Source organism: Heteronotia binoei, chromosome 2 (genome assembly GCF_032191835.1).
Source record: "Heteronotia binoei isolate CCM8104 ecotype False Entrance Well chromosome 2, APGP_CSIRO_Hbin_v1, whole genome shotgun sequence".
NCBI lineage: Eukaryota > Metazoa > Chordata > Lepidosauria > Squamata > Gekkonidae > Heteronotia > Heteronotia binoei.
The window spans coordinates 111,906,820-111,929,260 of NC_083224.1; the positions used below are offsets into that span (position 1 = coordinate 111,906,820).

The 22,441-nt window shown below is 41.3% G+C and overlaps 2 protein-coding genes across 2 annotated transcripts; both read right to left on the reverse strand.

Annotated features, from left to right (window-relative positions):
• Positions 1–77: 77 nt before the first annotated feature.
• CZIB (CXXC motif containing zinc binding protein) lies at positions 78–11,333 on the reverse strand. The gene is made up of 7 exons (XM_060231847.1): positions 11,214–11,333; positions 9,264–9,320; positions 6,646–6,727; positions 4,739–4,770; positions 3,135–3,212; positions 1,351–1,416; positions 78–242 (listed from the first exon to the last, which is right to left on the reverse strand). The coding sequence occupies exons 2-7, from the start codon at positions 9,264–9,266 to the stop codon at positions 165–167; spliced, it is 339 nt and encodes a 112-aa protein (XP_060087830.1). The 5' UTR covers positions 9,267–9,320; positions 11,214–11,333; the 3' UTR covers positions 78–164.
• Positions 11,334–17,137: 5,804 nt separating this feature from the next.
• MAGOH (mago homolog, exon junction complex subunit) lies at positions 17,138–21,218 on the reverse strand. The gene is made up of 5 exons (XM_060231838.1): positions 20,805–21,218; positions 19,519–19,577; positions 18,811–18,921; positions 18,096–18,178; positions 17,138–17,357 (listed from the first exon to the last, which is right to left on the reverse strand). Exons 1-5 carry the CDS (start codon positions 20,890–20,892, stop codon positions 17,258–17,260), a joined length of 441 nt encoding a protein of 146 aa, XP_060087821.1. The 5' UTR covers positions 20,893–21,218; the 3' UTR covers positions 17,138–17,257.
• Positions 21,219–22,441: the final 1,223 nt, after the last annotated feature.

Genomic DNA, 22,441 nt, shown 5'->3' on the forward strand with positions numbered 1-22,441 from the left:
CTGCGTTGTGTACTCCTGCACACTAAACTGCACTTCTTTTAAACCTTGTGTAAGGATGTATTGGGGGGGAGGTGACCTTTATAGAAAGTAAAAGACTTTATTCTTGATTAAGCAAATACAACTTAAACAATATGGCCATGGGAAAAGTAATATCATGACAAGTCTCAACATTTGACAAATCTATGCGTAACTTCATAGATTCCAACTGATTCTTTTATTTTTTCATCATAGTCATTCCAGTCCTGTGGAATTAAATTCACAATGTTAGCCACATACAAGGTAACGTCTGTATTAGGCAACAGAACCTCTAAGCTAAAGTTTAGGATTCTGCACTTGGAGCTGAGCTTGAATTTCTGATACAATGACGTCTCCCTTTCATTGGGAATAAAGTTGGAAAACATTCATTCAAAATTCATTCATCATCATTTTTAGCTTAAGGAATAACAGTTTTCCTATGGTGAAGTCCACAGTCACCCAAACAGACAGATTTGTCTCTCCCTCACTTGAAGGATTAAATTTGTCAAGCCAGTGTCACCAGACAGACTGATCTTTATGTTGAGACATGAACTGACCTTGACATGGCTGAAGATAACAGAGCAAGTGAAGAGTCATCACCCTGAGCCTCCAAAGAGATTACCTGACATCACAATTCTCTACTGGAAATTAGTAAATCTGGAGCAACTGCCTGCAAAGCCAGAGCTTATGTTTGCATATAATGCAGTCTTGCACTAGTTTATAAGGGGCAGTTGGTACTTATCCCTATATTGCACTGTAACAACCAAAGTTACCCTCTGGTAGATTCTTAAATACTCCCAGTCATCTACTTTTATATGTTGCTTAAGAGTTGGTTTACATCTGCCATGAATAAATACACAAATTCTCTTTTAGCAGAACAAGTGAAATGTTTCAAAACCCCTAACTTTAGCAGTGTTTTCTGAGTATGATAGCTAACAACCATTAACTGCTATTAGCATTGTTTGCCACTAACACTGACAGAACAAGCTTGCAGTCCTGCAAACGGCACAGAAAGAGTGGAGTACAGCTGAGAAGCTGCTTTAAGCACAACAGTGATTCAGCAACTGCTTGCCTTCTGCAATGGTGGTGTAATGTGCCAGCAATTGTATGCTGTCCTCATTAAAAATGTCTGTTTTCCTCCTGTATTTGGCAAAACCTGATGATCTGCTTTCTCTTGGATGGATAGGGGAGAAAGATACATGAGGATGATGATCTTTTACATGAGAACACTCACCTCCAAACCGGGGGAGACATGTTGAGTGCTGCTAACTAAGTGCTCAGTTGGAGGAATTAATCAAGTTATGATACAGCTCTTATTAAAATTACAGACTATACCTTTTCCAATAAGTTGATGTCAGTGAAAGGTGTTCCAGACTCTGCACCTTCTGCAACAAACCCAGCCTGTAATTATTTAGAAAGCAATTGTTATACAATCAGATCTAGAATGAAATGAATGCAAAGGAAGCAAAAAAATACGGGGTAGCTGGTGGTGGCGGCCAGGGTGACAATGTTGCTAAAAAGAACAAATCCTGCTAAACCTTCTGCCTTGGGAGTTACAATAAAGAGACCTTTAATTTCTGTAAAAAGGAATCTTGAAGGAACCAGCTGCCCCCTGCTGGCTGGTAAAGGAACAAGGAGCAAACAAATCAATGAAATCGCAATTCTCAATGTATTGTCATGTACATGCATTAAGGGAAAATAATGTAGATGCCACCATCATTATCACTCTAGATCCATTTTGCAGAAGGCTGTCCTTGGAATAGATGCAAAAGGAATGGAAGAGACACCCAGCAACTTCCCAAGGTCTGAGTGCCTAACTGCACATTATATTTTCCCTGAGTATATTCCTGGGTCAGGTCACAGCAATGCTCTGGGAGCTCTGTGCTTCCCAAGTGAGTGGAAACCCAATAAGGATCAGGAATGTGGCAAGCAGGGCCACAGACTGTCCACTCTCCTGGACTGAACCAGTTCCAGGGAACTACTATTTGCTATTTGGGGAAATATTAAGGCTACCAGTGATAATTGCTGTGGGCTGATTGCCTGGAGGACTGCCTCCCCCTGCCAGGGCCTCCTTGACCCCAACTAAAAGGCAGCTGTCAACCTGTTCAGGGCAGCCCTTGCAGCTGCTTCTGAAATGAGCCAATGGCCCTGTATGGAGTGGGCAAGCCACCCTGAGCAAGCCAACAACTTCAACCCCATGCAGGAGAGCTTCCACTCTGAACAAGCTGGCTGCCCTGGTCCAATGTTGAGTAAAGGCAAGTCCCGACCTGTATTGAGCATGCAAGGAATTGCTGCAAATGAGCCAGATGCCACAGCACTGTGTGAGGTGGGTAAACAGCTGTGGGTCACCGACCACACATGGAGCTGGGGAAGCCAGCGTGCTTATGGCAGCAGCTTGCCTGTCCCAGAGGCCAATACAGCCAGTTTGCTTGGAGTAGCATCGAGAGAGGCACGTTTTGCTCCCTCCCCTTCTGCTGGGGTAGAGGTGGGCTGGGGTCCTTTCTAGGGCTGCTTTTAGTTCCTAGTCTACCCCTGCTCACATGTAACCACATCAGTTCAGTTGCTGCCTCCAGTGGGGCAAACAGTGGCTCCCTAAGACCAATTAAAGTCTTAGTGCGGAGGTCCAAGCCCCTTCGCAACATGATCTCAATCTAAATTTTATTCTTGCATGCTTAGGAAAGAGTTCTCAAATCCTGTCTGCCACCCAGCTCAGGAGTGCACCTGGGGGAAAATGTAGTTAGACACACTGTGTTGAAATGAAGTGTAGGCTGGTGTCTACAGAATGGTGCGAATAAAGTCTCTTGTTCTTTCTTTTATTGTCAGAGTTCCCTGAATCGGTTGCAGTATTTCTCTTCTCCTCCCAAGTTCTCCTTTGAAAGCGTAGCATTTTGAATGTTAACAAAACTTCAAGCTTGCTAACACAAATACAGATTTCTTCAGATTTTCAGGACATGTATCTTGTGATGTTATTCACATTGAGCATTTTCACATCACATGAAATCTGAATAGGAGGAAAGAATCACCACTTCTGCCACAAACTTGATATAGTTACATCAGTATTTAGGTTCAACAGAAAAGTACTTCACACATGCCTAGCAAAAAAGAAAAAGAAAGCTTGCCTGTGGTTGGAAATCCACTGGTTCAAGGCCCCGACACTCAAACTCAACTACTGTCTTAAAGGTCTCATTGTCTTCAACCTAAAATTAAGCCCAAGTTGGAGGAATAAATACTTGCAGAAACACATAAAACCCTCATTTCCCAAATATCACATCCCATAAAAACACAAAGTACTAACAGTCCAACATCTCTAATCATTCACCGCCCTTATATATTGCCAGGTCTATTTCCCATCTTTCAGAAAAGCAGTAAACAATCCATGAGTAACTCAAAGAGAGAAGAAAATATACATAGTACTTCAGTCTTCTGGTCTTGGCGACCCGCTGTTAAGACCGACTGCGGACTTGCTCCTGACGGTCAGTCTTTAATTGGGCAACTGGGGGGTTCCCCTTGCCAGGGAGCCCGAGTTCAGGACCCAGGAAGGATCTTGGTAGGCAAGCAGCTTGTTGGCTGGGCTTGGGATATCGGCGGCGGCCAGTTCCCAGACCCGTGGACACTGAGGAGCTCTGTTGCCCCAATCGCCATTTTTAAATGGCACTCAGGTTGGAACACTGGCACTTCTTTATTTTTGAATTGAATTCTGCATGATTGGAGCGAACTGGAAGATCTACATAGTGACTGTTAGTTCTCGTCTCTTTTTTGACTGCTTGGATGAAAGTCTGGAAGTGTGAAGCTTGAAGTTGGAATGGAGCGAACTCCTGAGAGAAGAAGCAGTGGGGTGCCCTAACCCTTCTTTTGCTTCAAGGCTTCAAACAGACTGTGAGAGGGTAAAGGCTTTTAACTTTTAAAAGAACTTGGGTTCCGGAAAGGATTGATCCACAATTTCTAATATTAAATATTTAATGGGAGTGTATTGACTTGAGTTTTAGAAAATATACATGGTACGTCAGTCATTAGGGCCTGGTTAAATCACAGCCCATAGCCAAGTAATCAGTGGTACAAAAGCTCTTGAATTTAGAGCAAAACATGTATAGAACAAGCCAATTAAAATAAATTGCTCTCCTTGTCCCAAGATTTAAAAACACTTTTAGGATGCATCACCTCATTTATCTGGAGTTCAGTATTCATACAGTGACTAAAACTTTGTTGGTCTTAAAGTTTGCCACTAGATTCCTACTTTGTTCTACTTCTTCAGACCAACACAGCAACCCACCTGAATCTGTCTTCCTAACCCAGACATTCTTTACACCAAAAAGAGATTGTATATGTGCAGTCACCACAGGATCATACTGGACATGGAAAACAAGAGAATATCCAAAACTCTATTTTCCATGTGCACCTGCACAAAACGAATCCTGCAGGCACAATGGTGACAGGGCACAGACATGCAATCTTGTTGTTGCCATCTTAATGGAAAGATGAATGGTGCATCCACACTGAAATTCAACTGCTCATGCATGTCTACATCAAAGTACTACATGCAGAACTGGGGTTTAATCAATTTTAATCTAAACACCCTGCCACAAATGGATGATGTAATGAGCTGTTTTGCCTTTAATCAAGAAGAGGTTGCTATTTAGAACCCTTCTGCGCCTGGGTATCTTTGGATGAAGCACACAATGAGTTATCATTTACTTTGTAACATGGCAAAAGAACATGGACTTACATTGTAAGGCTTTATGGTGTGACTTAAGATATCTGAAAGAAAAGAAGAAAAAAATATAGCAATGGAGGGAAATGTTTTTTTGGCTTCATTGAAAAAGCTAAGAGGAATGATTTTAATTTTTGTATAGTACACTGTGGTGTACTGGTTACAGCGCCAGACCAGAACTGGGGAAACCATGTTCAAATCTCCATTCAGCAATCAACCAGGCTGGGTTGCCTTGGATTAGGCTGAGAGAGAAAGAGGGACTGGTCTATCTCAAGGACAAAATGGAGGAGGCGAGAACCATCGTGTGGTACTCTGAGTTTGGTGAAGAAATGGTGAAGTCAAAATGCAAGAGTTAAATGATAGGTTTCAACATATCTATAAATGAATATGAAAAGAAGATCGTAATTCACAAAGCTGAATCCAGTACTTAACTTCCAATGGATTCTATGCCAATTATTTCACTCGGGTTAATCAATTTTAATTTATACACCCTCCTGTAAGTGGGTTGTCATGGGTTGTCCTGCATTTAATTAAGATGAGCAAGAGAGTATCAATAATCGTTAAAACATGTTGGATAAAAAATGTTCTATGTATTAATTCATTCTTTTCAAAATGAGAAAACAGGTTCATAGATGAAATGGAAAATAATGACTTGGATTCCACTTCCCGCTGCTTCAGCCCAGCCCAATCCCCAACCCAAATGCTGCTCCTGGGGGACACCTCCCCCCCAAAGAGCCTGGAGGTGGGAATCTGAATACTTGCTATGGAAAAGGGCAACAAGCAAAAACTTCCACCATTCTACCTATGTAAACATTAGATGGGATCTAAGAAAAAAAATAATTAAACTATACATACGAAAATTAAAATCATTCCTCTTAGCTTTTTCAATAATTTTTTCAATTAAACCAAAACATGCTTCCAAACCAATACTGAGAGCTATTACATCAAACATGTATTTCTGATTAATTATTCAGATCTTCTTGGGCCTCAGGTTCACAATTTTCCTTCAGTACACCTCACACCTTTTGTTATTTGTATGGTGAGTGTCTTGGCTTCACAATGGGCTGCACAGTAGGTTACTCACATTCTTGTCTGGTAGAAATAGAAATTTTAGCTTGGCACATTATAAGACTGTTCATGGTTGAAAATGCCATAAATGGTATGACTGTTGCCTGAATCTGATCTACAGATGTGTCCTTAATAAGAGGGATGGATCTTACCTGTTCACAGAAGACACTTCTGTCAGTAAAGAGCAACTGCCCCATCTGCTGTAGTCCCCCCCACCACATCATCTACTTCTGGAGATTGGTGGATTGCTGAGAATAATGTGGACAATGAAAGTTTCCAGTATGTAGGACATGAGCAAAAATTCCCCTTTCAGCAAATGTAAAACTTGTGCAATGTGTCTCACTTGCCCTTAACTGTGATTCAGTTTTATTTATGGTGTGATGATTTAATAAATAATATTGCAGTTGAGATTAATATAAAAAATGACAGCTCATATGGGAAGCTGAAAAACAAGCACACCCTACCATTGCATAATAGGCAGTGAGTGCAAAGCATTTGATCCATATAAATAAAAGGCACTGCAGGTATCTCACTGCTGTTGATGCAGCACAGATGCAACCAAATTTCTTAATCATAAACAAAGGTGAATAAATTTTATGCCAGCATGTGATTATTCAGAAGAAATTATAATCCAGAGTACCAATTCAGAAGAAATAGTGGTCCCCAATTATGGCTTCTGATTCTTTCTTTCTTTCTCTTTAATAATACGCCCTTTCATTAAGAACCTACCTACAATTAACACGGCCTTCATTAACAAACACAGAAAAAATTGTTCCAAACTGAGAGGCAAAAATAAGGTTGACAGACTTAACTCATTATGTCATGTGGAATGGAGATACAGATATCTTACCTACCTATAGAGTTTTCTCTGGAGCACAGCTTGCATTTCTGCACCATTGTGGCACTCCCTCTTCCTCCTTTGAGAGGGTGACTGTCCTAAACAACATTTTCAAAGGAGTCATTAATGTCAAAATTGTACAGCTCTACAGGAAAAGCTACAGCTTTCTCCCCAACAGCTCACTAATATAATATTTAGATCACTATTGTAAAACTAGAACCCTTTTATCTGGGACTTAGACTATTGAATTTGTATATATCAACAATTTTCATCAAATACAATAAATCAGCAAAACTATGATGAGGACAAGCCTTTACAATATTTCTTTTTTTCCCAAAATCCTTTGCGTTCTGACATTTCAAAATTCAGCAGTTGATTCGGAACACAGGACTCTGTATTTAGTACTGATGTTAATTGGGACAGACTTATGAAGGGCTGATATATAAACAAGCCAGGAAATTATTGCTCAGAAAAAGCCACAGCATTGTTTAAAGATGATGGGCACTGGGGGGAAAGATACCTTGTCCATGCTAAGCTACTGAATATCAACATGGGCTACAAAAACATAACTGCAGAGCCTGTTTTGGCAGTAGGTAGCTAATCCATAAGCGGCATGAGCAGTGGAAGCTGGAAGCATCTGGCAGACAAGAAGAGCTCACACTCCTACCAGCTTCTGCTGTCTGCAAAGCTTCTTGTGCAGCCAAAGAGACAAAAACCATGCCAAGGCACATGGGGGAGGGGGGATTCTTGCAGCATACACTAAGGCAACACTGCATCATTAGCCGTAATATCTCCCTCTACCCTCTCCAAGGACCTGTTCAGGAACTCCATAGACCCACTGGACTCATCTGATAAGAGGAAACAGATAGGTCATCTGTGTATTGGCGGCATCTCACTCCAAATTTACAGAATGCTAAAAATGTTCACTGTGTAATTTCTGAACGGCACATCCATGTCAAATGCTAAATTGTCAACTATTTCCCTGAAAAAATAAATGCAAATAGTGGCCCAATGAGGCAGCAAAACAACCAACATGTGTGAGCTATTCATAAAATGACAGCCCTCCAGGCAAGTGGTTGGCCACTGTATGAAACAAGATACTGAACTGGATAGAACATTGGTCTGAATCCACAGAGCTCTGCATCTTATGATAACACTTATCACTCTCTCAAGCAATGTTCCCTCTAAGCTGCAGAGTCTTGTGAACTACTAACTACTAACTACTGAGCTGCTGGCATTAAAGCTGTGAGCTACTGCATAAATTAATGTGTTCTGGGGTCATCCTTCCTGAGTGAAGACAAAAATGTGTGAGCTGGAGGCTAAAAATCTGTGAGCTAGCTCACACTAACTCAGCTTAGAGGGAACACTGCTCCCAAGTATTAAATGTAATCCATATAAATAACTCTAAGCACCCCAAACAGTTTCTCAAATTCTTATAACACTTAAACCAAGTCCATCCCTATACAGTGTGTGAACCAATTCCATCTCTTTACAGTGTGTATTACAGTTCAGCACAGAGGTGTTGAACTCATTTGTTACAAGGGCCAGATCTGATATAAATTTCAGGCTGGGCCATACCTACTATGAAATGTAACATGAGATATAAACTTTATAAAGGTGATTTCAGATGTCAAATGGCAATAATGGGTAAATGACAATAGCAGGCTTGATTGGATTAGGTGTGATGTGTAAATTCCCTAACAGGTAATAGGTGTGGAGATACCAGTGTTGGTGATGAGACAGGAAACCTAGGTCTCAATTCCATCCATCCAGGAGGATGCAAAGAAGAAATGGTCATCATACATCTGATATTAGAAACCACAACATTCAGTTGCTGGCCTAAGAGTAGCAGTGCTCTTACAAAGGAATTTCAACAGGAGATTAGAAAGAGACACTGCTGAATTGCAATTGATAATGAAGCTCAAGACAATCCTCCTGGACTGAACTGACAGCTAGTTTTCCTATCAATGTGTGCTATTTATCATATGGCATCTGAAATCACTCCACTCTACAAGATATAAGGATCAATCCAAGTGTTCTAATTCCTAATCAGGGTCTTTTCGAAAGAAATTAAAATCCAGATAGGAACGGAGAAATCCAATTTGGGGGGAAAAAAACTTTCCAGAATAAGCCAAAATAAATTCCTTTCCAGAATAAGCCAAAATTGTGCTTGTCAGGAGAATCCATCCACCCTCCCTCCCTCCAAAGAAGTAAGTGTGCTTGCACAAAAAAGCTTACATCCGAAATAAAACACTGTTGGTCTTAATGCTGAAATGGGACTCCAACTTTCTGTCCTCTCTCTTTCTTCTCCCTCCCTTCCTCCCCAAAAGAGGGAGACCAGTCCTAGAGAAGGAAGCAGAAACTGTGTGTGTGTGTGTGTGTGAGCGAGTGAGAGAGGAGCTTGTCCTTGTATCTCTCCCACATGAAACACTCATGGAGCTATGTGTTTGTGAATGTGAGAAAGGGGGGAGGGAGGCAAGAAGCAGGCAACAGGAAGCAAAGAGACATGGAGGGAGCTGGAAAAAAAGCAAGCTATGGGCTGGATTTAAGCCCTGCATGAACCAGACCCATCCTGCAGGCCACATGTTTAACACCCCTAGTTTAGCATGCCTGTGTTATAGTGTGAAAACCTACCATTAATCGTAAATATTGCCATTTTTCTGATACCTCGCCACAGTTCCCACATTTCAGCTGAAAAAGGAAACCAAACACAATTTCAAAATGCATTGAAAAATCCAACAGCAAAATGGTACCCAGGACTGGATCTACATGTTTTTTGAGGGGGGGGGGGGACAAAATTAAAAAATGGTGCCCCTTTATGGGCCATTTTATCTTACGGTCTCATAGAATATAATGGACTCCATACCCAATTTGGTGCCCCCCCTCCTTAGGCGCCTGGGGCAAGCACCCCCCTCTGCCCCCACCCCAGATCTGGCCCTGATGGTACCATAAGGGGAAAAAAGTTTCATGTATTATAAATGGATGGATGTGATTTGCTAGGGAGTCCTAACACATGCTCAGTGAACCAGAAAAATCTTAACAATTCAAATCTGAAATATATAATCACATATTATTTCCAAAGACAGAGCAAGAGTAAAGGTTAGGGCTTGATTCAAAAGACTTTTCTAGGTGTTAAATCCCACCTCCACCCTGATTCCCATTGATCTTCCTCTCCAGCTATAGCCTCTGGCACAACATCCCATGCAGTTTACAATAAACCCCCAGCCCTCAGGCATCTTTCCAGAGGACTCCAACAGGAAGGGAGAGCCAGCAAAGCCCTGTTGGGACAGCCATATTTGCAGTTGTATCATATGCCAACAAGGTTCCTATAATCAGTTGTAAAGCGAGGTGTGCTGTCATGGCACCCAAAGGATAGGCAATTTGTTTTCCATTGCTGCCTATAGGAATATGATGTAACCACATTCTTTGGAAGCGTGGCAGTCCATAATGACACATAAATACATGCACTCTGAATAATCATGACCACCATGTTTATTAAATGAATGTCTCATTGAAACACTGGGAGGGAAGAGAGACTGGAAAGCAGAATGGGAGAGGGGGCTTTATTCATTTGCACATAATTTGTATGTAACTATGCTAATGTTAAAAAGAGCCCCGTGGCGCAGAGTGGTAAAGCTGCAGTACTGCAGTCCTAGGCTCTGCTCATGACCTGAGTTCAATCCCGTCGGAAGCTGGGTTCAGGTAGCTGGCTCGAGGTTGACTCAGCCTTCTGAGGTTGGTAAAAGGAGTACCCAGCTTGCTGGGGGAAAAGAGTAGATGACTGGGGAAGGCAAACCACCCCGTAAAAAGTCTGCCGTGAAAACGTGATGCGACGTCACCCAAGAGTCGGAAATGACTGGTGCTTGCACAGCGGACTATATAACAGTGTTTGAATTTTGTAAAAATGGACATTGCTTCACAGGAACAGGCAGGTTTGGGAGAGTGCCCAGAAAGTGACATCACATGAGGAGGCGGGGTTTTGGTGCTGGAAGTGACATCATTGGAATGGGTGGCAGTGATATCACTTGACCTTTGACCTGGAAATGACAGCACAGGAAATGACATCACAAAAGTCTCCTGGCTCCACCCCCAAAGTCCCCAAGTATTTCCTGAGTTGGACTTGGCAACCCTAACTAATTCTGCATGCTTAACCACTGCCCACCAGCTATATGTAACTCTGCTCACTGCACCTCATTTGTCTGGTGAAGCATGCATGTGGACAAAGGCTTACGTTCCAAATAAAAATCTGTAAACAAAGAAAGGCTTATGTCCTCCCGTAAACGCTTTCCAATTTGGGAACCCTGCTTATGAATCTCAAATATCGTCTTGAGTTTATTTGGTTGGGAAGAGAAACGTACTCTGCACCCGCTTTATTATTGCTGACCACATAGGGCAGGAGCAATGGTTTCTACTGAGACCCAGGCAGTGCCAGCCGACTGCTATTTTATTGTTGCACACTAAATGGCCGAGATTCGGAGCACATCCTGCACCTAGGAACAAGGCACAATAACTGCATTTGCTACACCGTCGCTGCCAATTCACCACGTGGTTTGCGTAAACAAGGTAACGTCCTTCCACACATACCTTCAGATACCAGCGAAAATCCTGCCCCACCGGTCTGAGATTGGTGATATTTTCTAACGTGGCTTTCAACTGCAGCCCAATCTTCTGCAAAGAGACGTGAACATATCAGGCGCGGGAAGTGACCCCTAGCCCCAATCTCACTCAACCCCACAGTGTTTCAGGCCGCCTTACAGACACAGCGCTTCTTCTTACCCCCATTACGGAAAGAGCAAAGTGCAACAGCAAAAAACCTCAACGATTTAGGGGTCAAGCAATAACAGGACCGGACGGTAGGAGGAGGTTTTGCAGAGAACGCAATCAGGACTCCACCGCCATTTGCGCCAAGGAATCCACAGCTGGGGCAAAATCTCGCGAGACTTGGAGCGGGCTTTCTTCCTCGAAGCTGATCGTGCATCAAAATACCGAAGCGATTATTTGCCCAGACTCAAGGTAGCTGCGCCTTGTGTAGCGGCAGTGCTTTAAAGTGCTACGGACATACGGTTCGTAGCAATTGCTGGGAAGTGCTAAGGAAGTAAATTTGTCCCCAGTAGGATGTTTGTGATTGAAAATAATGTGGTGCTGTGTGTGTGTAGCGTATGGAGTGGGAATCTGCCAGCAGCAATCTATTAACTAAGGAATTCAATCTTCGGTAGATTGGAGCAATATTTCATTCCTGACTCCGGGCTGGGAAATCCTGGAGAGTATGCGGGTGAGACCTCGAGAAGGTGGAGCACCTAATTAGGGTATAATGCCATATGCACCTCCCAAAGCTACCATTTTCTCCGGGGTAATTGGTCTCTCAGATAAACTATAATTTTGGGAGATCTCCAGGCCCCACCTAGTGGTGGCACAAGATCTCAGGTTCAGTCCCCAGAATTTTCAGTTAAAGGTATCAGGCTGTAAAAAAAAGGTAAAGTACCAGTCGTTTTTTGACTCTGGGATGACGTTGTTTTCACAGCGTTTTCACGGCAGACTTTTTACGGGGTGGTTTGCCATTGCCTTCCCCAGTCATCTACACTTTCCCTCCAGCAAGCTGGATACTCATTTTACTGACCTCGGAAGAATGGAAGGCTGAGTGAACCATGAGCCGGCTACCTGAACCAGCTTCTGCTGGGATCGAACTCAGGTCATGAGCAGAGGGCTCCGACTGCAGTACTGCAGCTTTACCACTCTGCGCCACGGGGCTCTTTATCAGGCTGTAGGCACTGTGAAAGACCATTAAGACCAACCTCCAGGTGAGGGCCAGATGCCTCTCAGGATTACAAATGGAACAATGGATTTGACTAGAGGTTAGGTTTGGAGAGTGGACTCTATAGTATCATGTCCCACTGAGACTCATCCCTTCCCCTAACCATGCCCTCCTCAGGTTCCATCCCAAAATCGCCAGGAATTTCCTAACCTGGGTCAGCAACCCTGAGATCCTGTAAAGCTGCTGCCTGAGAAAACAGTGGTCTTGATGGACCAAGGATTTGCCTAAATAAGGCATCTTCATGTGCAAAGTCATCAACATCCACCTGTAGCTACACAAATACAACATAAGCAACAGAACAATTTTGAAGTAGTGAAGCAATCACCATTTTACTAATTGGTGGTATTTACTAGTCTTAGGCTGTAAGGTTTGTATGATTTAGGCCTATGATCTGCATATCCCATTGAACAGAGTAGGGTCTTCTGATAAAATGATAGGATCAGGATGGGTAGCCTCACTGTAATGATTCATGATTTCCAGCTGTGAATGTTGCAGGAGATACAGATGCAAACTAATTTCCCAATATATCAGATACAATAGACTAACCCAGAGGAAGTTCAGTATTTCACTATGAAAACTAGTGATTTCATTAGAGTTAAGCTTGTGGACAGAACCATTGAAGACTCATTTTGATAGCATCTTGGTACCCATAACAGCATAGAGGCAAGTTTTGTGACTGTTAAGAGTGAAAGTTACTATACTTTTACTTCCCAGATAATTTTTCAATCCAGATGCCCAGGACTGCAATTTCAGTGTTACAGTGCTGGAAGGACCTTTTTTAAATTAATAGGCTGAACTTTGAGAGCAGCCAGTTACTCTGAAACCCTGTGCACACCAAAGAAGCTGCCATATTGAGGCTGTTGAGGCTGACGATAGGTCTTTTTAACCCAGTAAGGCCCAGCTGGATATAGTAGACATCCCCAGGGATTCAAATACAAACAGCTTCCATTAATGTTACCTAACACAATTTTAAGTGTCAATGATGGGTGCTGAATCTGGAGCCTTTGAAAACTAAGGAGCAGTCTTCCCAATCTGTGCACCTCAGCTCCACTGGGATGTTAATTGTTTTATTTAACTTTTAACTTAATTTATGACTGTAATTCAACTATATTTTATATTTTAAATTGTTTTTATAGGAATGATTGTGTTTTATTGTAATCATGGTAAACACCATGTCCTGTGAGCCGCCCTGAGCCTGCCTTTGGCAGGGGAGGGCGGGATATAAGAATAAATTTATTATTATTATTATATGTGCAAAGGAAAGTTAGGGCCATAGCTGATGGGTGTTGTAGTTGCTTCTGAGTAAATTTAAAACATTTCTATCTCACAATATCTGCTTAAACTCAAGGTGGCAAAAATGCAGCAATTTAGTTGCAAGGTCATAATTATAATAGTCCAATCAACAAAACTAAAAGATTAAATCACACAAATCATACAAACATGCAAGAGTAACACATTCATAGTCATATCTGCAGAACAATTCACACACAATGCTACCTAGAATAAGACTATTTAAGGTGTTCCTAAGTGTAACAAGGTTCCCTTCTCACCCATTCTGGCAGGCTGTTCCAAAGGACTGGAGAAAAGCTGTTATTTCAGTCTAGCTCAGGGGTCGCTGAACTTGCTTGTTGTAAGAGCCACATAGAATAAGTGTCAGATGTCTGAGAGCCACAAGACATGAAAACCAGATATTTGAGGGAAGGAACAAGGAAGAAAGAAAGGTAGATTGGGGAGGGGGGAGTGGTAGAAGGAAAGCAACTTTAAATGCATTCTCCAAGCCTGATTAAAGTCAGTCAACAGGGCAGTGGGGGCTTTGAGAGCCTCACAATATGTGTGAAAGAGCCACATGTGGCTCCTGAGCACCCCTGGTTTAGCTTGATAGAATGGTGGAAGGGCTCTGTAAGGAGGCAAATGTCTGTACAGCATAACTGGCACAGAGTGTACTGGGAGATGCAGATGATAAATATGGAGGCCCTAGGGGCATGAAGGGCTTTAAAAGTAATAACCAGCACTTTCCATTGGTCACAAAAGCAGCTAACCCTAATGAAGAGCATTGCTGCTACATAATGAAGCTTCCAAGAGATCTTCAAAGGTAGCACCATGTACTTTAAGCTACAGTAGGATGCATCTTTGGGGTGTTAATTTTGATTTCTATGAACTATTTGTAAACCAGCCTTGGCTGAAAAGCAGTTAAGAAGACTCCTTAGAGTAGTGGGGGGGGCGGGAAGGTAAAGGTTCAAGCACCAGTTGTTTCAGACTTTGGAGTGACATTGCTTTCACAAGTTTCACGGCAGATTTTTATGGGGTGGTTTGCCATTGTTTTACCGACCTTGGAAGGATGGAAGGCTGAGTCAACCTTGAGCTGGCTACCTGAACCCAGCTTCTGCTGGGATTGAACTCAGGTCATGAGCAGATCTTCTCTCCAGTCTTCTGGTACAGCAGCTGAACCTAGTGATAGGTTACGTATACTAGATCAACTAACTCTTTTGAGTTCCATAAGCACTTTCAGGTGTATGCCATCAGGACCTGGAGACTTATTAGTTTTTAATTTCCCTATAGCTCATAGGCTAGAACTGGCCCATCCAGGGCTCTTATCTGACCCGTGAGCAACTGGTGCTGTTCTCAGCCCAAGGAAAAGAGGTTGTGGGAGACCAAAAAGCACCCCCTGGATGTTTTAGAAACAGGCTGTCAGACTTTCCCCCTCAGCTTTGCTGCTTCTGTGGAAAATGCAGGAGGGATGAGAACTAAGGGTGGGGGATCTGGGAGATCCAGGCTTTTCTGGGTTTTCCAGTAGATCAGTTGCTTTCACTGCTAGGAACTGCTTAATCAGGTTTACCCGCATCCTTTATAAAGTTTATATCTCTGGTACATGACATTGCATTTTACAGCATGTATGGCCCAGCCTGGCAAACTGACATTTATGTCAAATCTGGCCCTCATAAGAAGTGAGTTTTGATACCCCTGGTAGAGCTTCATCTCTGGTCACCTCAATTTGGCTCAGTTCTTCACACTCCCTTCCTGCAAATAGCATGGGTACTTGCCCACACTTCCCACAATGAGCACAGAAGCAAAAAATTCATTGGGGTCCTCTGCCATCTCATCTTCCTTTAGCAATCCCTTTATTCCTTTGTCATCCAAAGGCCCAATGCTTCCATGGTTGTTTTTCTGTTGAATATATTTTTAAAAATGTTCATTGTCTTGATGGGTTTAGCAACACACTCCTCAAAGTATTTGCATGTGTAATTATTGGCTTACATTTCTTTTGCCAGAGTCTGTGGTCACTCCTGTTCATTTCATACTTACTATCTAACATTGACTGAACCCAATTAGATATTTTAATGTATTAAAAACTGAGTATAGAAAATTACCAAGTATAATACATTAAGTGCAAATACGTATCAAAACATAATTTAAAAAACTCTCAAGCCACTGCAAAGGTGTGATGGACACCAAGCAGAGGATTAAAGGCTACTTGGAAGAGTGAGTTAGCTGACCTGATGGACAGCTCATGAACTTATTGATGGGGGAACTGCAGCTAACTGTTGAGAGGTGGGTGACAAGCAGTTGGAGAAGGAGCTGAAGAGTGGATGAAGAAGATATTGGATTTATATCCCGCCCTATACTCTGAATTTCAGAGCAGTCACAATCTCCTTTACCTCCCCTCCCCCACAACAGACAACCTGTGAGGTGGATGGGGCTGAGAGAGCTCTCACAGAAGCTACCCTTTCAAGGACAACTTCTGCAAAAACTATGGTTGACCCAAGGCCATTCCAGTACGTGCAAGTGGAGGAGTGGGGAATCAAACCCGGTTCTCCCAGATAAGAGTCTGCACATTTAACCACTACACCAAACTGGCTCTTTGAAGAAAAGAGTGGCAGCTTTTGGAGAGACACTCTAATGTGAAAACAGTATAAAAAGCATAGTCTGTTTCAGTTGTTTAAACAGTCTGTGTGTGTATAACAAAGAAACACAACTTGAGAGGGAAATTAGTTCTCCAGTTTTAAAAACTTGATATCCAGTATGAGAAGACTGTCAATCTAGAAGATTAGGATTTGGCAAATGGTTTGAAGTGGCATTTTAAGGCCCCAAACACACCAAAAGCCCAGGTTACTGATTTTAAAGAGAAGATAATTATCTTGCCAGAGGAGAGGGTCTAGTAGGAAAACCCTAGGCTTAAACAGAAGGATAAAGCTGAGTACTTTCTCAAGACTGTGTGATTAACCAGTGTGAAGTTAAGGAAATACAGAATATCTGTTATACCTTCAGCGAAAGCCAAACAGCCCTAAGTCTAAAAACATTTCTCGTTTATTCAGCAGCAAAAGATGCAGTTCTGTGATTATATTTAACTTTCTGTCTACCAATTTCAATTCTCAAACACTGTTCCCTTGTTATATTTAACTTTCTGTCTACCAATTTCAATTCTCAAACACTATTCCCTTGTTCAAACCTAAAAAACTGTTTAAATTTTTAAGAGTACCTAACTTGGCATTTCTGGAGGGGAATTCTGGTAAATTGATGCAATATCAGGGTGATTGTTTTATAGAGGTGACTAATAAGACTGACTTTGTCACAAAAAGCTTTACAGCTACAGGATTATCACCTCAAATTAAAAAGCCACCCATTTAATTTAATTAAGAATTAAAATAAATTCTGAATACACTTCTAAGATAAGTCTTGATTACAAACACTTCCTAAATAAAAAGATATTTTAGCATTTATTAAATTCACCCTATACAAACTGACATACATAAAAGTCATTTAATAAAAGACACAAAGAATGACAGGAAATTTTACAGTACAAACTTAATCCTACAATTTAAATTGGCTTAATTTTGAAATGCAATCCAATAAGACTGAAGACTAGACACTTGAGGTCCTGGACAAGGTAGTAAAATACTCTTAGACCCTCTGGATCCCTGAAAAGTAAAAGAAAAAAAAGATTAACTATTTAGAGTCAGAATCTTAGAGGCAATGTAAAATACAACTGATCAAAACAATAATTTATCAAAAGCACCTTCAGGCATGGCTCTTAATAGCTGAGAACAACCAAAACAAGGCAATTAATTATACATGACTGTTTTTCAAAAAGAAGAAAGGGAAGCAAGAAAGAATAATTAAATATCATGGCTGAGATCTACTCAAACTGCTAGCTGAATTCTCCTATACTAAAAACTTAGAACAGCTAATTCAACACGCAACTTTGGCTGCTGCAGCCCAAAAGAGAAAGTAATGTGGCACATTAGGCAAGGAAACTAAGGCAAAGTTGTAGAGTTTTTGTTGCCATTAATCTCTGAAGTCCCTCCCTGCATGATTCTCTTAAGAACTCCTTTATGATCCCATGCTTGAAGTCCTAGCTTCAGAGTACATTGTGTGATGCTTCTGTAGACAAACATAAAATCAGAACAGTTACTCGACTATTTTCACCTTGACACATTCTTGGAAGCAAAACCTACTGAACAACTTCTGAGCTGACCTGTTTAAGATTGCTCCCTAAGTGGTGTTTCCTACAATGGGTCATTTATTAGGATTTGACTACAAGTCTTGATACCACTGGGTTAAAGGAGAATGTATTTCAGTTTGTAGTCTTACAATCTATCATACAAAATTCTTTAGAAATAAACTTAATTTAGCTAATCCATTAAAAGACCACTTACTTGGACTGATTTACATCAATGAGAGAACCAATTTTTGATGTGGTAAACGATATGTGTTCATCACCAATTACAATCTCAAGCTCCTAGAAAAATAAGCAGACATCATGAAATAAAGTTGCTTTATCATACAATACCTTTAATGTCATATATATTTGAAAAATCAAGCCTTGTTTCCCTACCTTCTCCATAAGCAGATAAGGTAAGATGTTGTACCATTTAAGAGGCTTGGATCTATGATTACTACAGCTTATTTATAAGATGACTAATTTATAAATTAAGTGCTACACACACAAATATACATAGCTGGTCTACAACAGTTGAAAAATAGAACAAATGGACAAATTAACAAGAATATTAAGAGACTATAATTTAGAAGTTTTTAAGACAGAATGGAAAAAGTTAAGGTATGTAGAAAAAGAGTGGAAAATAAAAGGACATTGGACAATCTTTGATAATGATTAAGTTTTAAAAAGAAGAAGAATATAAATTTTTGTTTTAATAGATAAGGGTGCCTTTAAATATTTGCATTTTAAGTAAATAACACCAGCGGGGGTCAAGTAATGGGGGGAGGGGTGGGTAGAAAGTAATATATGGAGTAGATAAAAGAAGGTTTTTTTGAAGATGTAAGATATAGATTTATTACCATATGTTACCAATAAAATTTTTAAATGAAAGAAAAATAGATATTCATAATGAAATCAGAAAATGTGCTAACCTGCCGACCAACTCTGTCAGGTGGTGGCCATAGTGCATCATCTTCTTTTGTAATTTCACTGTCATCAATTATCCGCTTCAGCTCTTCCATCACACTCTTGTGAACATATGCCTATAAACATGTAAATACATGCATCAATTCTTTAGTAATATAATCTATATACAAAGACAAAAAAAAGAATTATTTGCTATCTTTTCTTTTAACTGTCTTTCTACTCACTGAAATCGCTTATGGGAGGGATATATTGCTCTTGCAAGAGAATCTGCAGAGTCAGGGCATGCAACTTTTGGGGACCAGAGATATATAATTTATGATACAAATTTCCCATGTCAGTGTAATGTAGTTGAAAGTTCATGATACAAATTGTCCATGTAAATGTAATGCAGTAGAAAGTTCCTTTCCTATCACATGGTTTTAATGCGCATAGAGAAACAGCAATATAAAATACTTCAAACTATAGTATTTAAAATGCAGAGCCATGTTTTTGGGTGATAGCTAAAACAATGCTGTTTTTTGTATTTAGGAATATTAGAATTTTAGTAAAAGTGAATGGCAAACTCTCAAGACTTTTCCAGTAATATATAATTCAGATATTCAGTAATACTTCTGAACAACCACCACAAAAAAAGAACAAAATATGCAGGGTCTCTACATGTGATCTGATTGGATTCAAGATTCATACATCTATTGATGCTAGAGTTAACTTACCTCTTTTCTGATCATCACATCATTTTTATAATTGCTGTTGTTTGCATATCTGAGTTTACCTGTTGAAACATATAATTAATTAATTCAGGTATCAAACAAAGCAAGATCTGGCTTCCTTTTAACATGACTATCATCACTCTTAACCTGGAATAAACTAAACCGGTTCTATATTCATATATCAAGACTGAGAAAGAAGACCACACAAAATGTTATTCCCTATCCAGAGAAAATGGGTTTGTCATTTATGTCTTTGGCTATCTACTCCCTTACAAACCCACCTGAACAGTACAGTCATTTCCCTGCTCCACATATCTCCATTTTCTGAGATGAGGGGGCCAGCAACCCAGGAGGCGGTCTTCTTGGTTGCAGCATCATAACTCTGGAACTATATTCCTAGGAAGACTCAACTGTTCCCTTTGGTTGCCATCTTCTGCCAGTGGATGAAAACTGTTTTGTTTTGTCTGGCATTCCCTTGATAATTCCTTCCTGTTTCAATTGTTATTTTTATGGTTTTGCATGCATGTTTTAGCTTTGGCTTTAATGGTTTTTAGGATGTATACTATAATGCTTAATTTAGACAATAGCTGCCATGATGGCCCTGATCAGTATCTTGTACATAATAAAATGCTTCTCTCCTTGGGAATCACAGTTATGAAGCTCTCTTTCCTCTACCTCCTGGGTGTGGTGTGTGCATGTGCATGGTCTGGAGCTGGAAGGGAGAGATCTGTAGAAATTGCCAATTTAGCCTGGTTCCAACTGTCTATGTTAGCCTCTCCAGGAGACATCCAATTCCTTAGTCCTTTATCTGGTTTACAAACAGGTTTTGATCCAGATCAAGGGGAATATTTTGGATAGGACTGGCTTTTCAGGGAGTCAACTACCTGCCGCTTCCACAGCTGGGTTCCTTCTTTTCTCATGATTTCTGCTTGACTGTTTTCAGCCTCTCTCCTTTACTGCATTCTTCTGTCAACTGGGCCACTGCCCATAAATGCCAAGCAAGTTTTCTTGCAATCGCCTTTACCCCGCAAAAGCTTTCTTGTGACATCCTGGCTCAGCCCATCACATTAATCATTCAGCCTTAATCTTCCTCCATTGCACTCCTTTCTTCTGTGGCAAACTACAAACACTATCTCACCGTCTTACCGCGGGAAACAACAAACTGACCTCTCGCTGTTCACTTCTAACCAGAGGCTCCCCCCGTGTCCTTCTCCCCTCTCGGATGTCGCTCCCCCTTGCCGCTAAGTCCCGCCTCAAAGTCTGAAACCGCAGCCTGGCTTCGGCCTTACCGTCCGGGCGGAATTCGAACTCAAGAAACTCGTGCCCGAACTTCCCCTTGTGCCCGACGTAATACCGCAAGTAAAAATCACTCGCCATGGCTCCACTTGCGCACCAACCCGCCGAAAGACCGACAAGCACCAGGCAGGAAGCGTTCAGCCTGCGCGCGGCTGCCCAAAATGTACGTCACCGAGGGGTTGCGCATGCGCCGGTCGAAAACGGACTCCTATAGTCGCTCGCTAATACGCAAGCGGATTAGATCATGCAGGACGACAATTTTTACTAGCAGTTCTGGTTCACAAATGAATTGGGTTTTCACGCAAACCTCCAAAGTAGGATCGTCATCATGGAGATGCCCGAGCTAGAGTGACGCTAGTAATTAAAATCGCTTGACAATGGCTGCTTTTATATTATACCTGAAGTGCAGGGTTTATAGTCGCTCTGTGAATTTTATCTCTGTGGTATGTAAACAGGTCATAAAAGAGGCGTGGTAAAAAGCTGGACGAGGCCAAAAGGGAAGAGGAGAAAAGTAGACTCGGTTGCTGTCTTGCCAGAAGTTCTTTAAGCTATCCGTATGTTGCTGTTAGCTCCTGCCTGATCGCTTATGTATTGCAAAAGTTCAGCGAAGTCTGCCAAATTAGCCAGACCTGAGATGTTAGAATATCTAGACCGTTGCATAACCAGAAAAAAGATAATTTAGTATTTTTGTTCTTGATTGGCTTTATGCTCACAAATTAATTTATAAAAATTTGTACTCTGACTTTCTGCCTTGATCAGGGCCCCTAAGGTGGCTAACTGCTTCAAAACATATATTATAAAAAGACAGCTTAAATATGAGTGAAGCCAATCAGAAATGAGTTATTAAAATACTTAAAACTAATTAGGGTTTGTAGAATCTTTCGGGCTCAAGTGCCGTGTTCTACTGGAGAAAGTTTTCCTTCCAGACGTTTCGTTCTCAGCTGCGGAGAACATCCTCAGTGTTCTCCGCAGCTGAGAACGAAACGTCTGGAAGGAAAACTTTCTCCAGTAGAACACGGCACTTGAGCCCGAAAGATTCTACAAACCCTAATGATGTTACCAGCCGCAAAAACCTGAAATCTTTACTTAAAACTAAGCTAAAGTACAGATGCAGCATTATACAACGCACAAAAACGATGGTTAAAACACTAGGCAGGAAGAAGGAATCACTGGGAATACCAAGGGGCACACAACTTTTCATCTGATGGCGAAGGATGGCAATTGAAGGAGGCAAGCGAGCGTCTCTGGGAATACCGTTCCAGAGTTACAAAGATCAACGCTAGGGTTGCCAGATTTGTGTTGGAAAGCACCTGGAGACTGCGAGTGGGGTTTGGGGAGAGGACAGGCCTCAGCATGGTAGAATGCCATAGAGTCCACCCTTCAAAGCAGTCAGTTTCTCCAGAGGAGCTGATCTCTGCCAGCTGGAGAGCAGTTGTAAAAGCAGGAGATATCCAGGCCCCATTTGGAGGCTGGCAACTCTAGGGGTACTCAGATGCTCAGAGGAATTCTAACAGCATGTTTAAGAGATTTCTAGGTTGTCTTAAATAGGTAGAAACCGTTACTAGAAAATAAAACCAGTTTTTCAGTTTTCAACCTCCCTCAAAGTCCTAACAAAAATGAAATAAAATAA

Bases quoted from the DNA above. Each gene is read 5' to 3' on its own strand.
- CZIB (XM_060231847.1), bottom strand. The intron at 4,771-6,645 runs GTAGGTAAGATA...CTTTTCTTTCAG, and splicing joins CTCCAGAGAAAACTCTATAG to ATATCTTAAGTCACACCATA. The intron at 3,213-4,738 runs GTAAGTCCATGT...GCTTAATTTTAG, and splicing joins ACACCATAAAGCCTTACAAT to GTTGAAGACAATGAGACCTT.
- MAGOH (XM_060231838.1), bottom strand. From the start codon at position 20,892: ATGGCGAGTGATTTTTACTTGCGGTATTACGTCGGGCACAAGGGGAAG. The intron at 18,922-19,518 runs GTAAGTTAACTC...ACATGTTTATAG, and splicing joins ATGTGATGATCAGAAAAGAG to GCATATGTTCACAAGAGTGT. The intron at 17,358-18,095 runs GTAAGTGGTCTT...TTTACTTTTCAG, and splicing joins ATTGATGTAAATCAGTCCAA to GGATCCAGAGGGTCTAAGAG.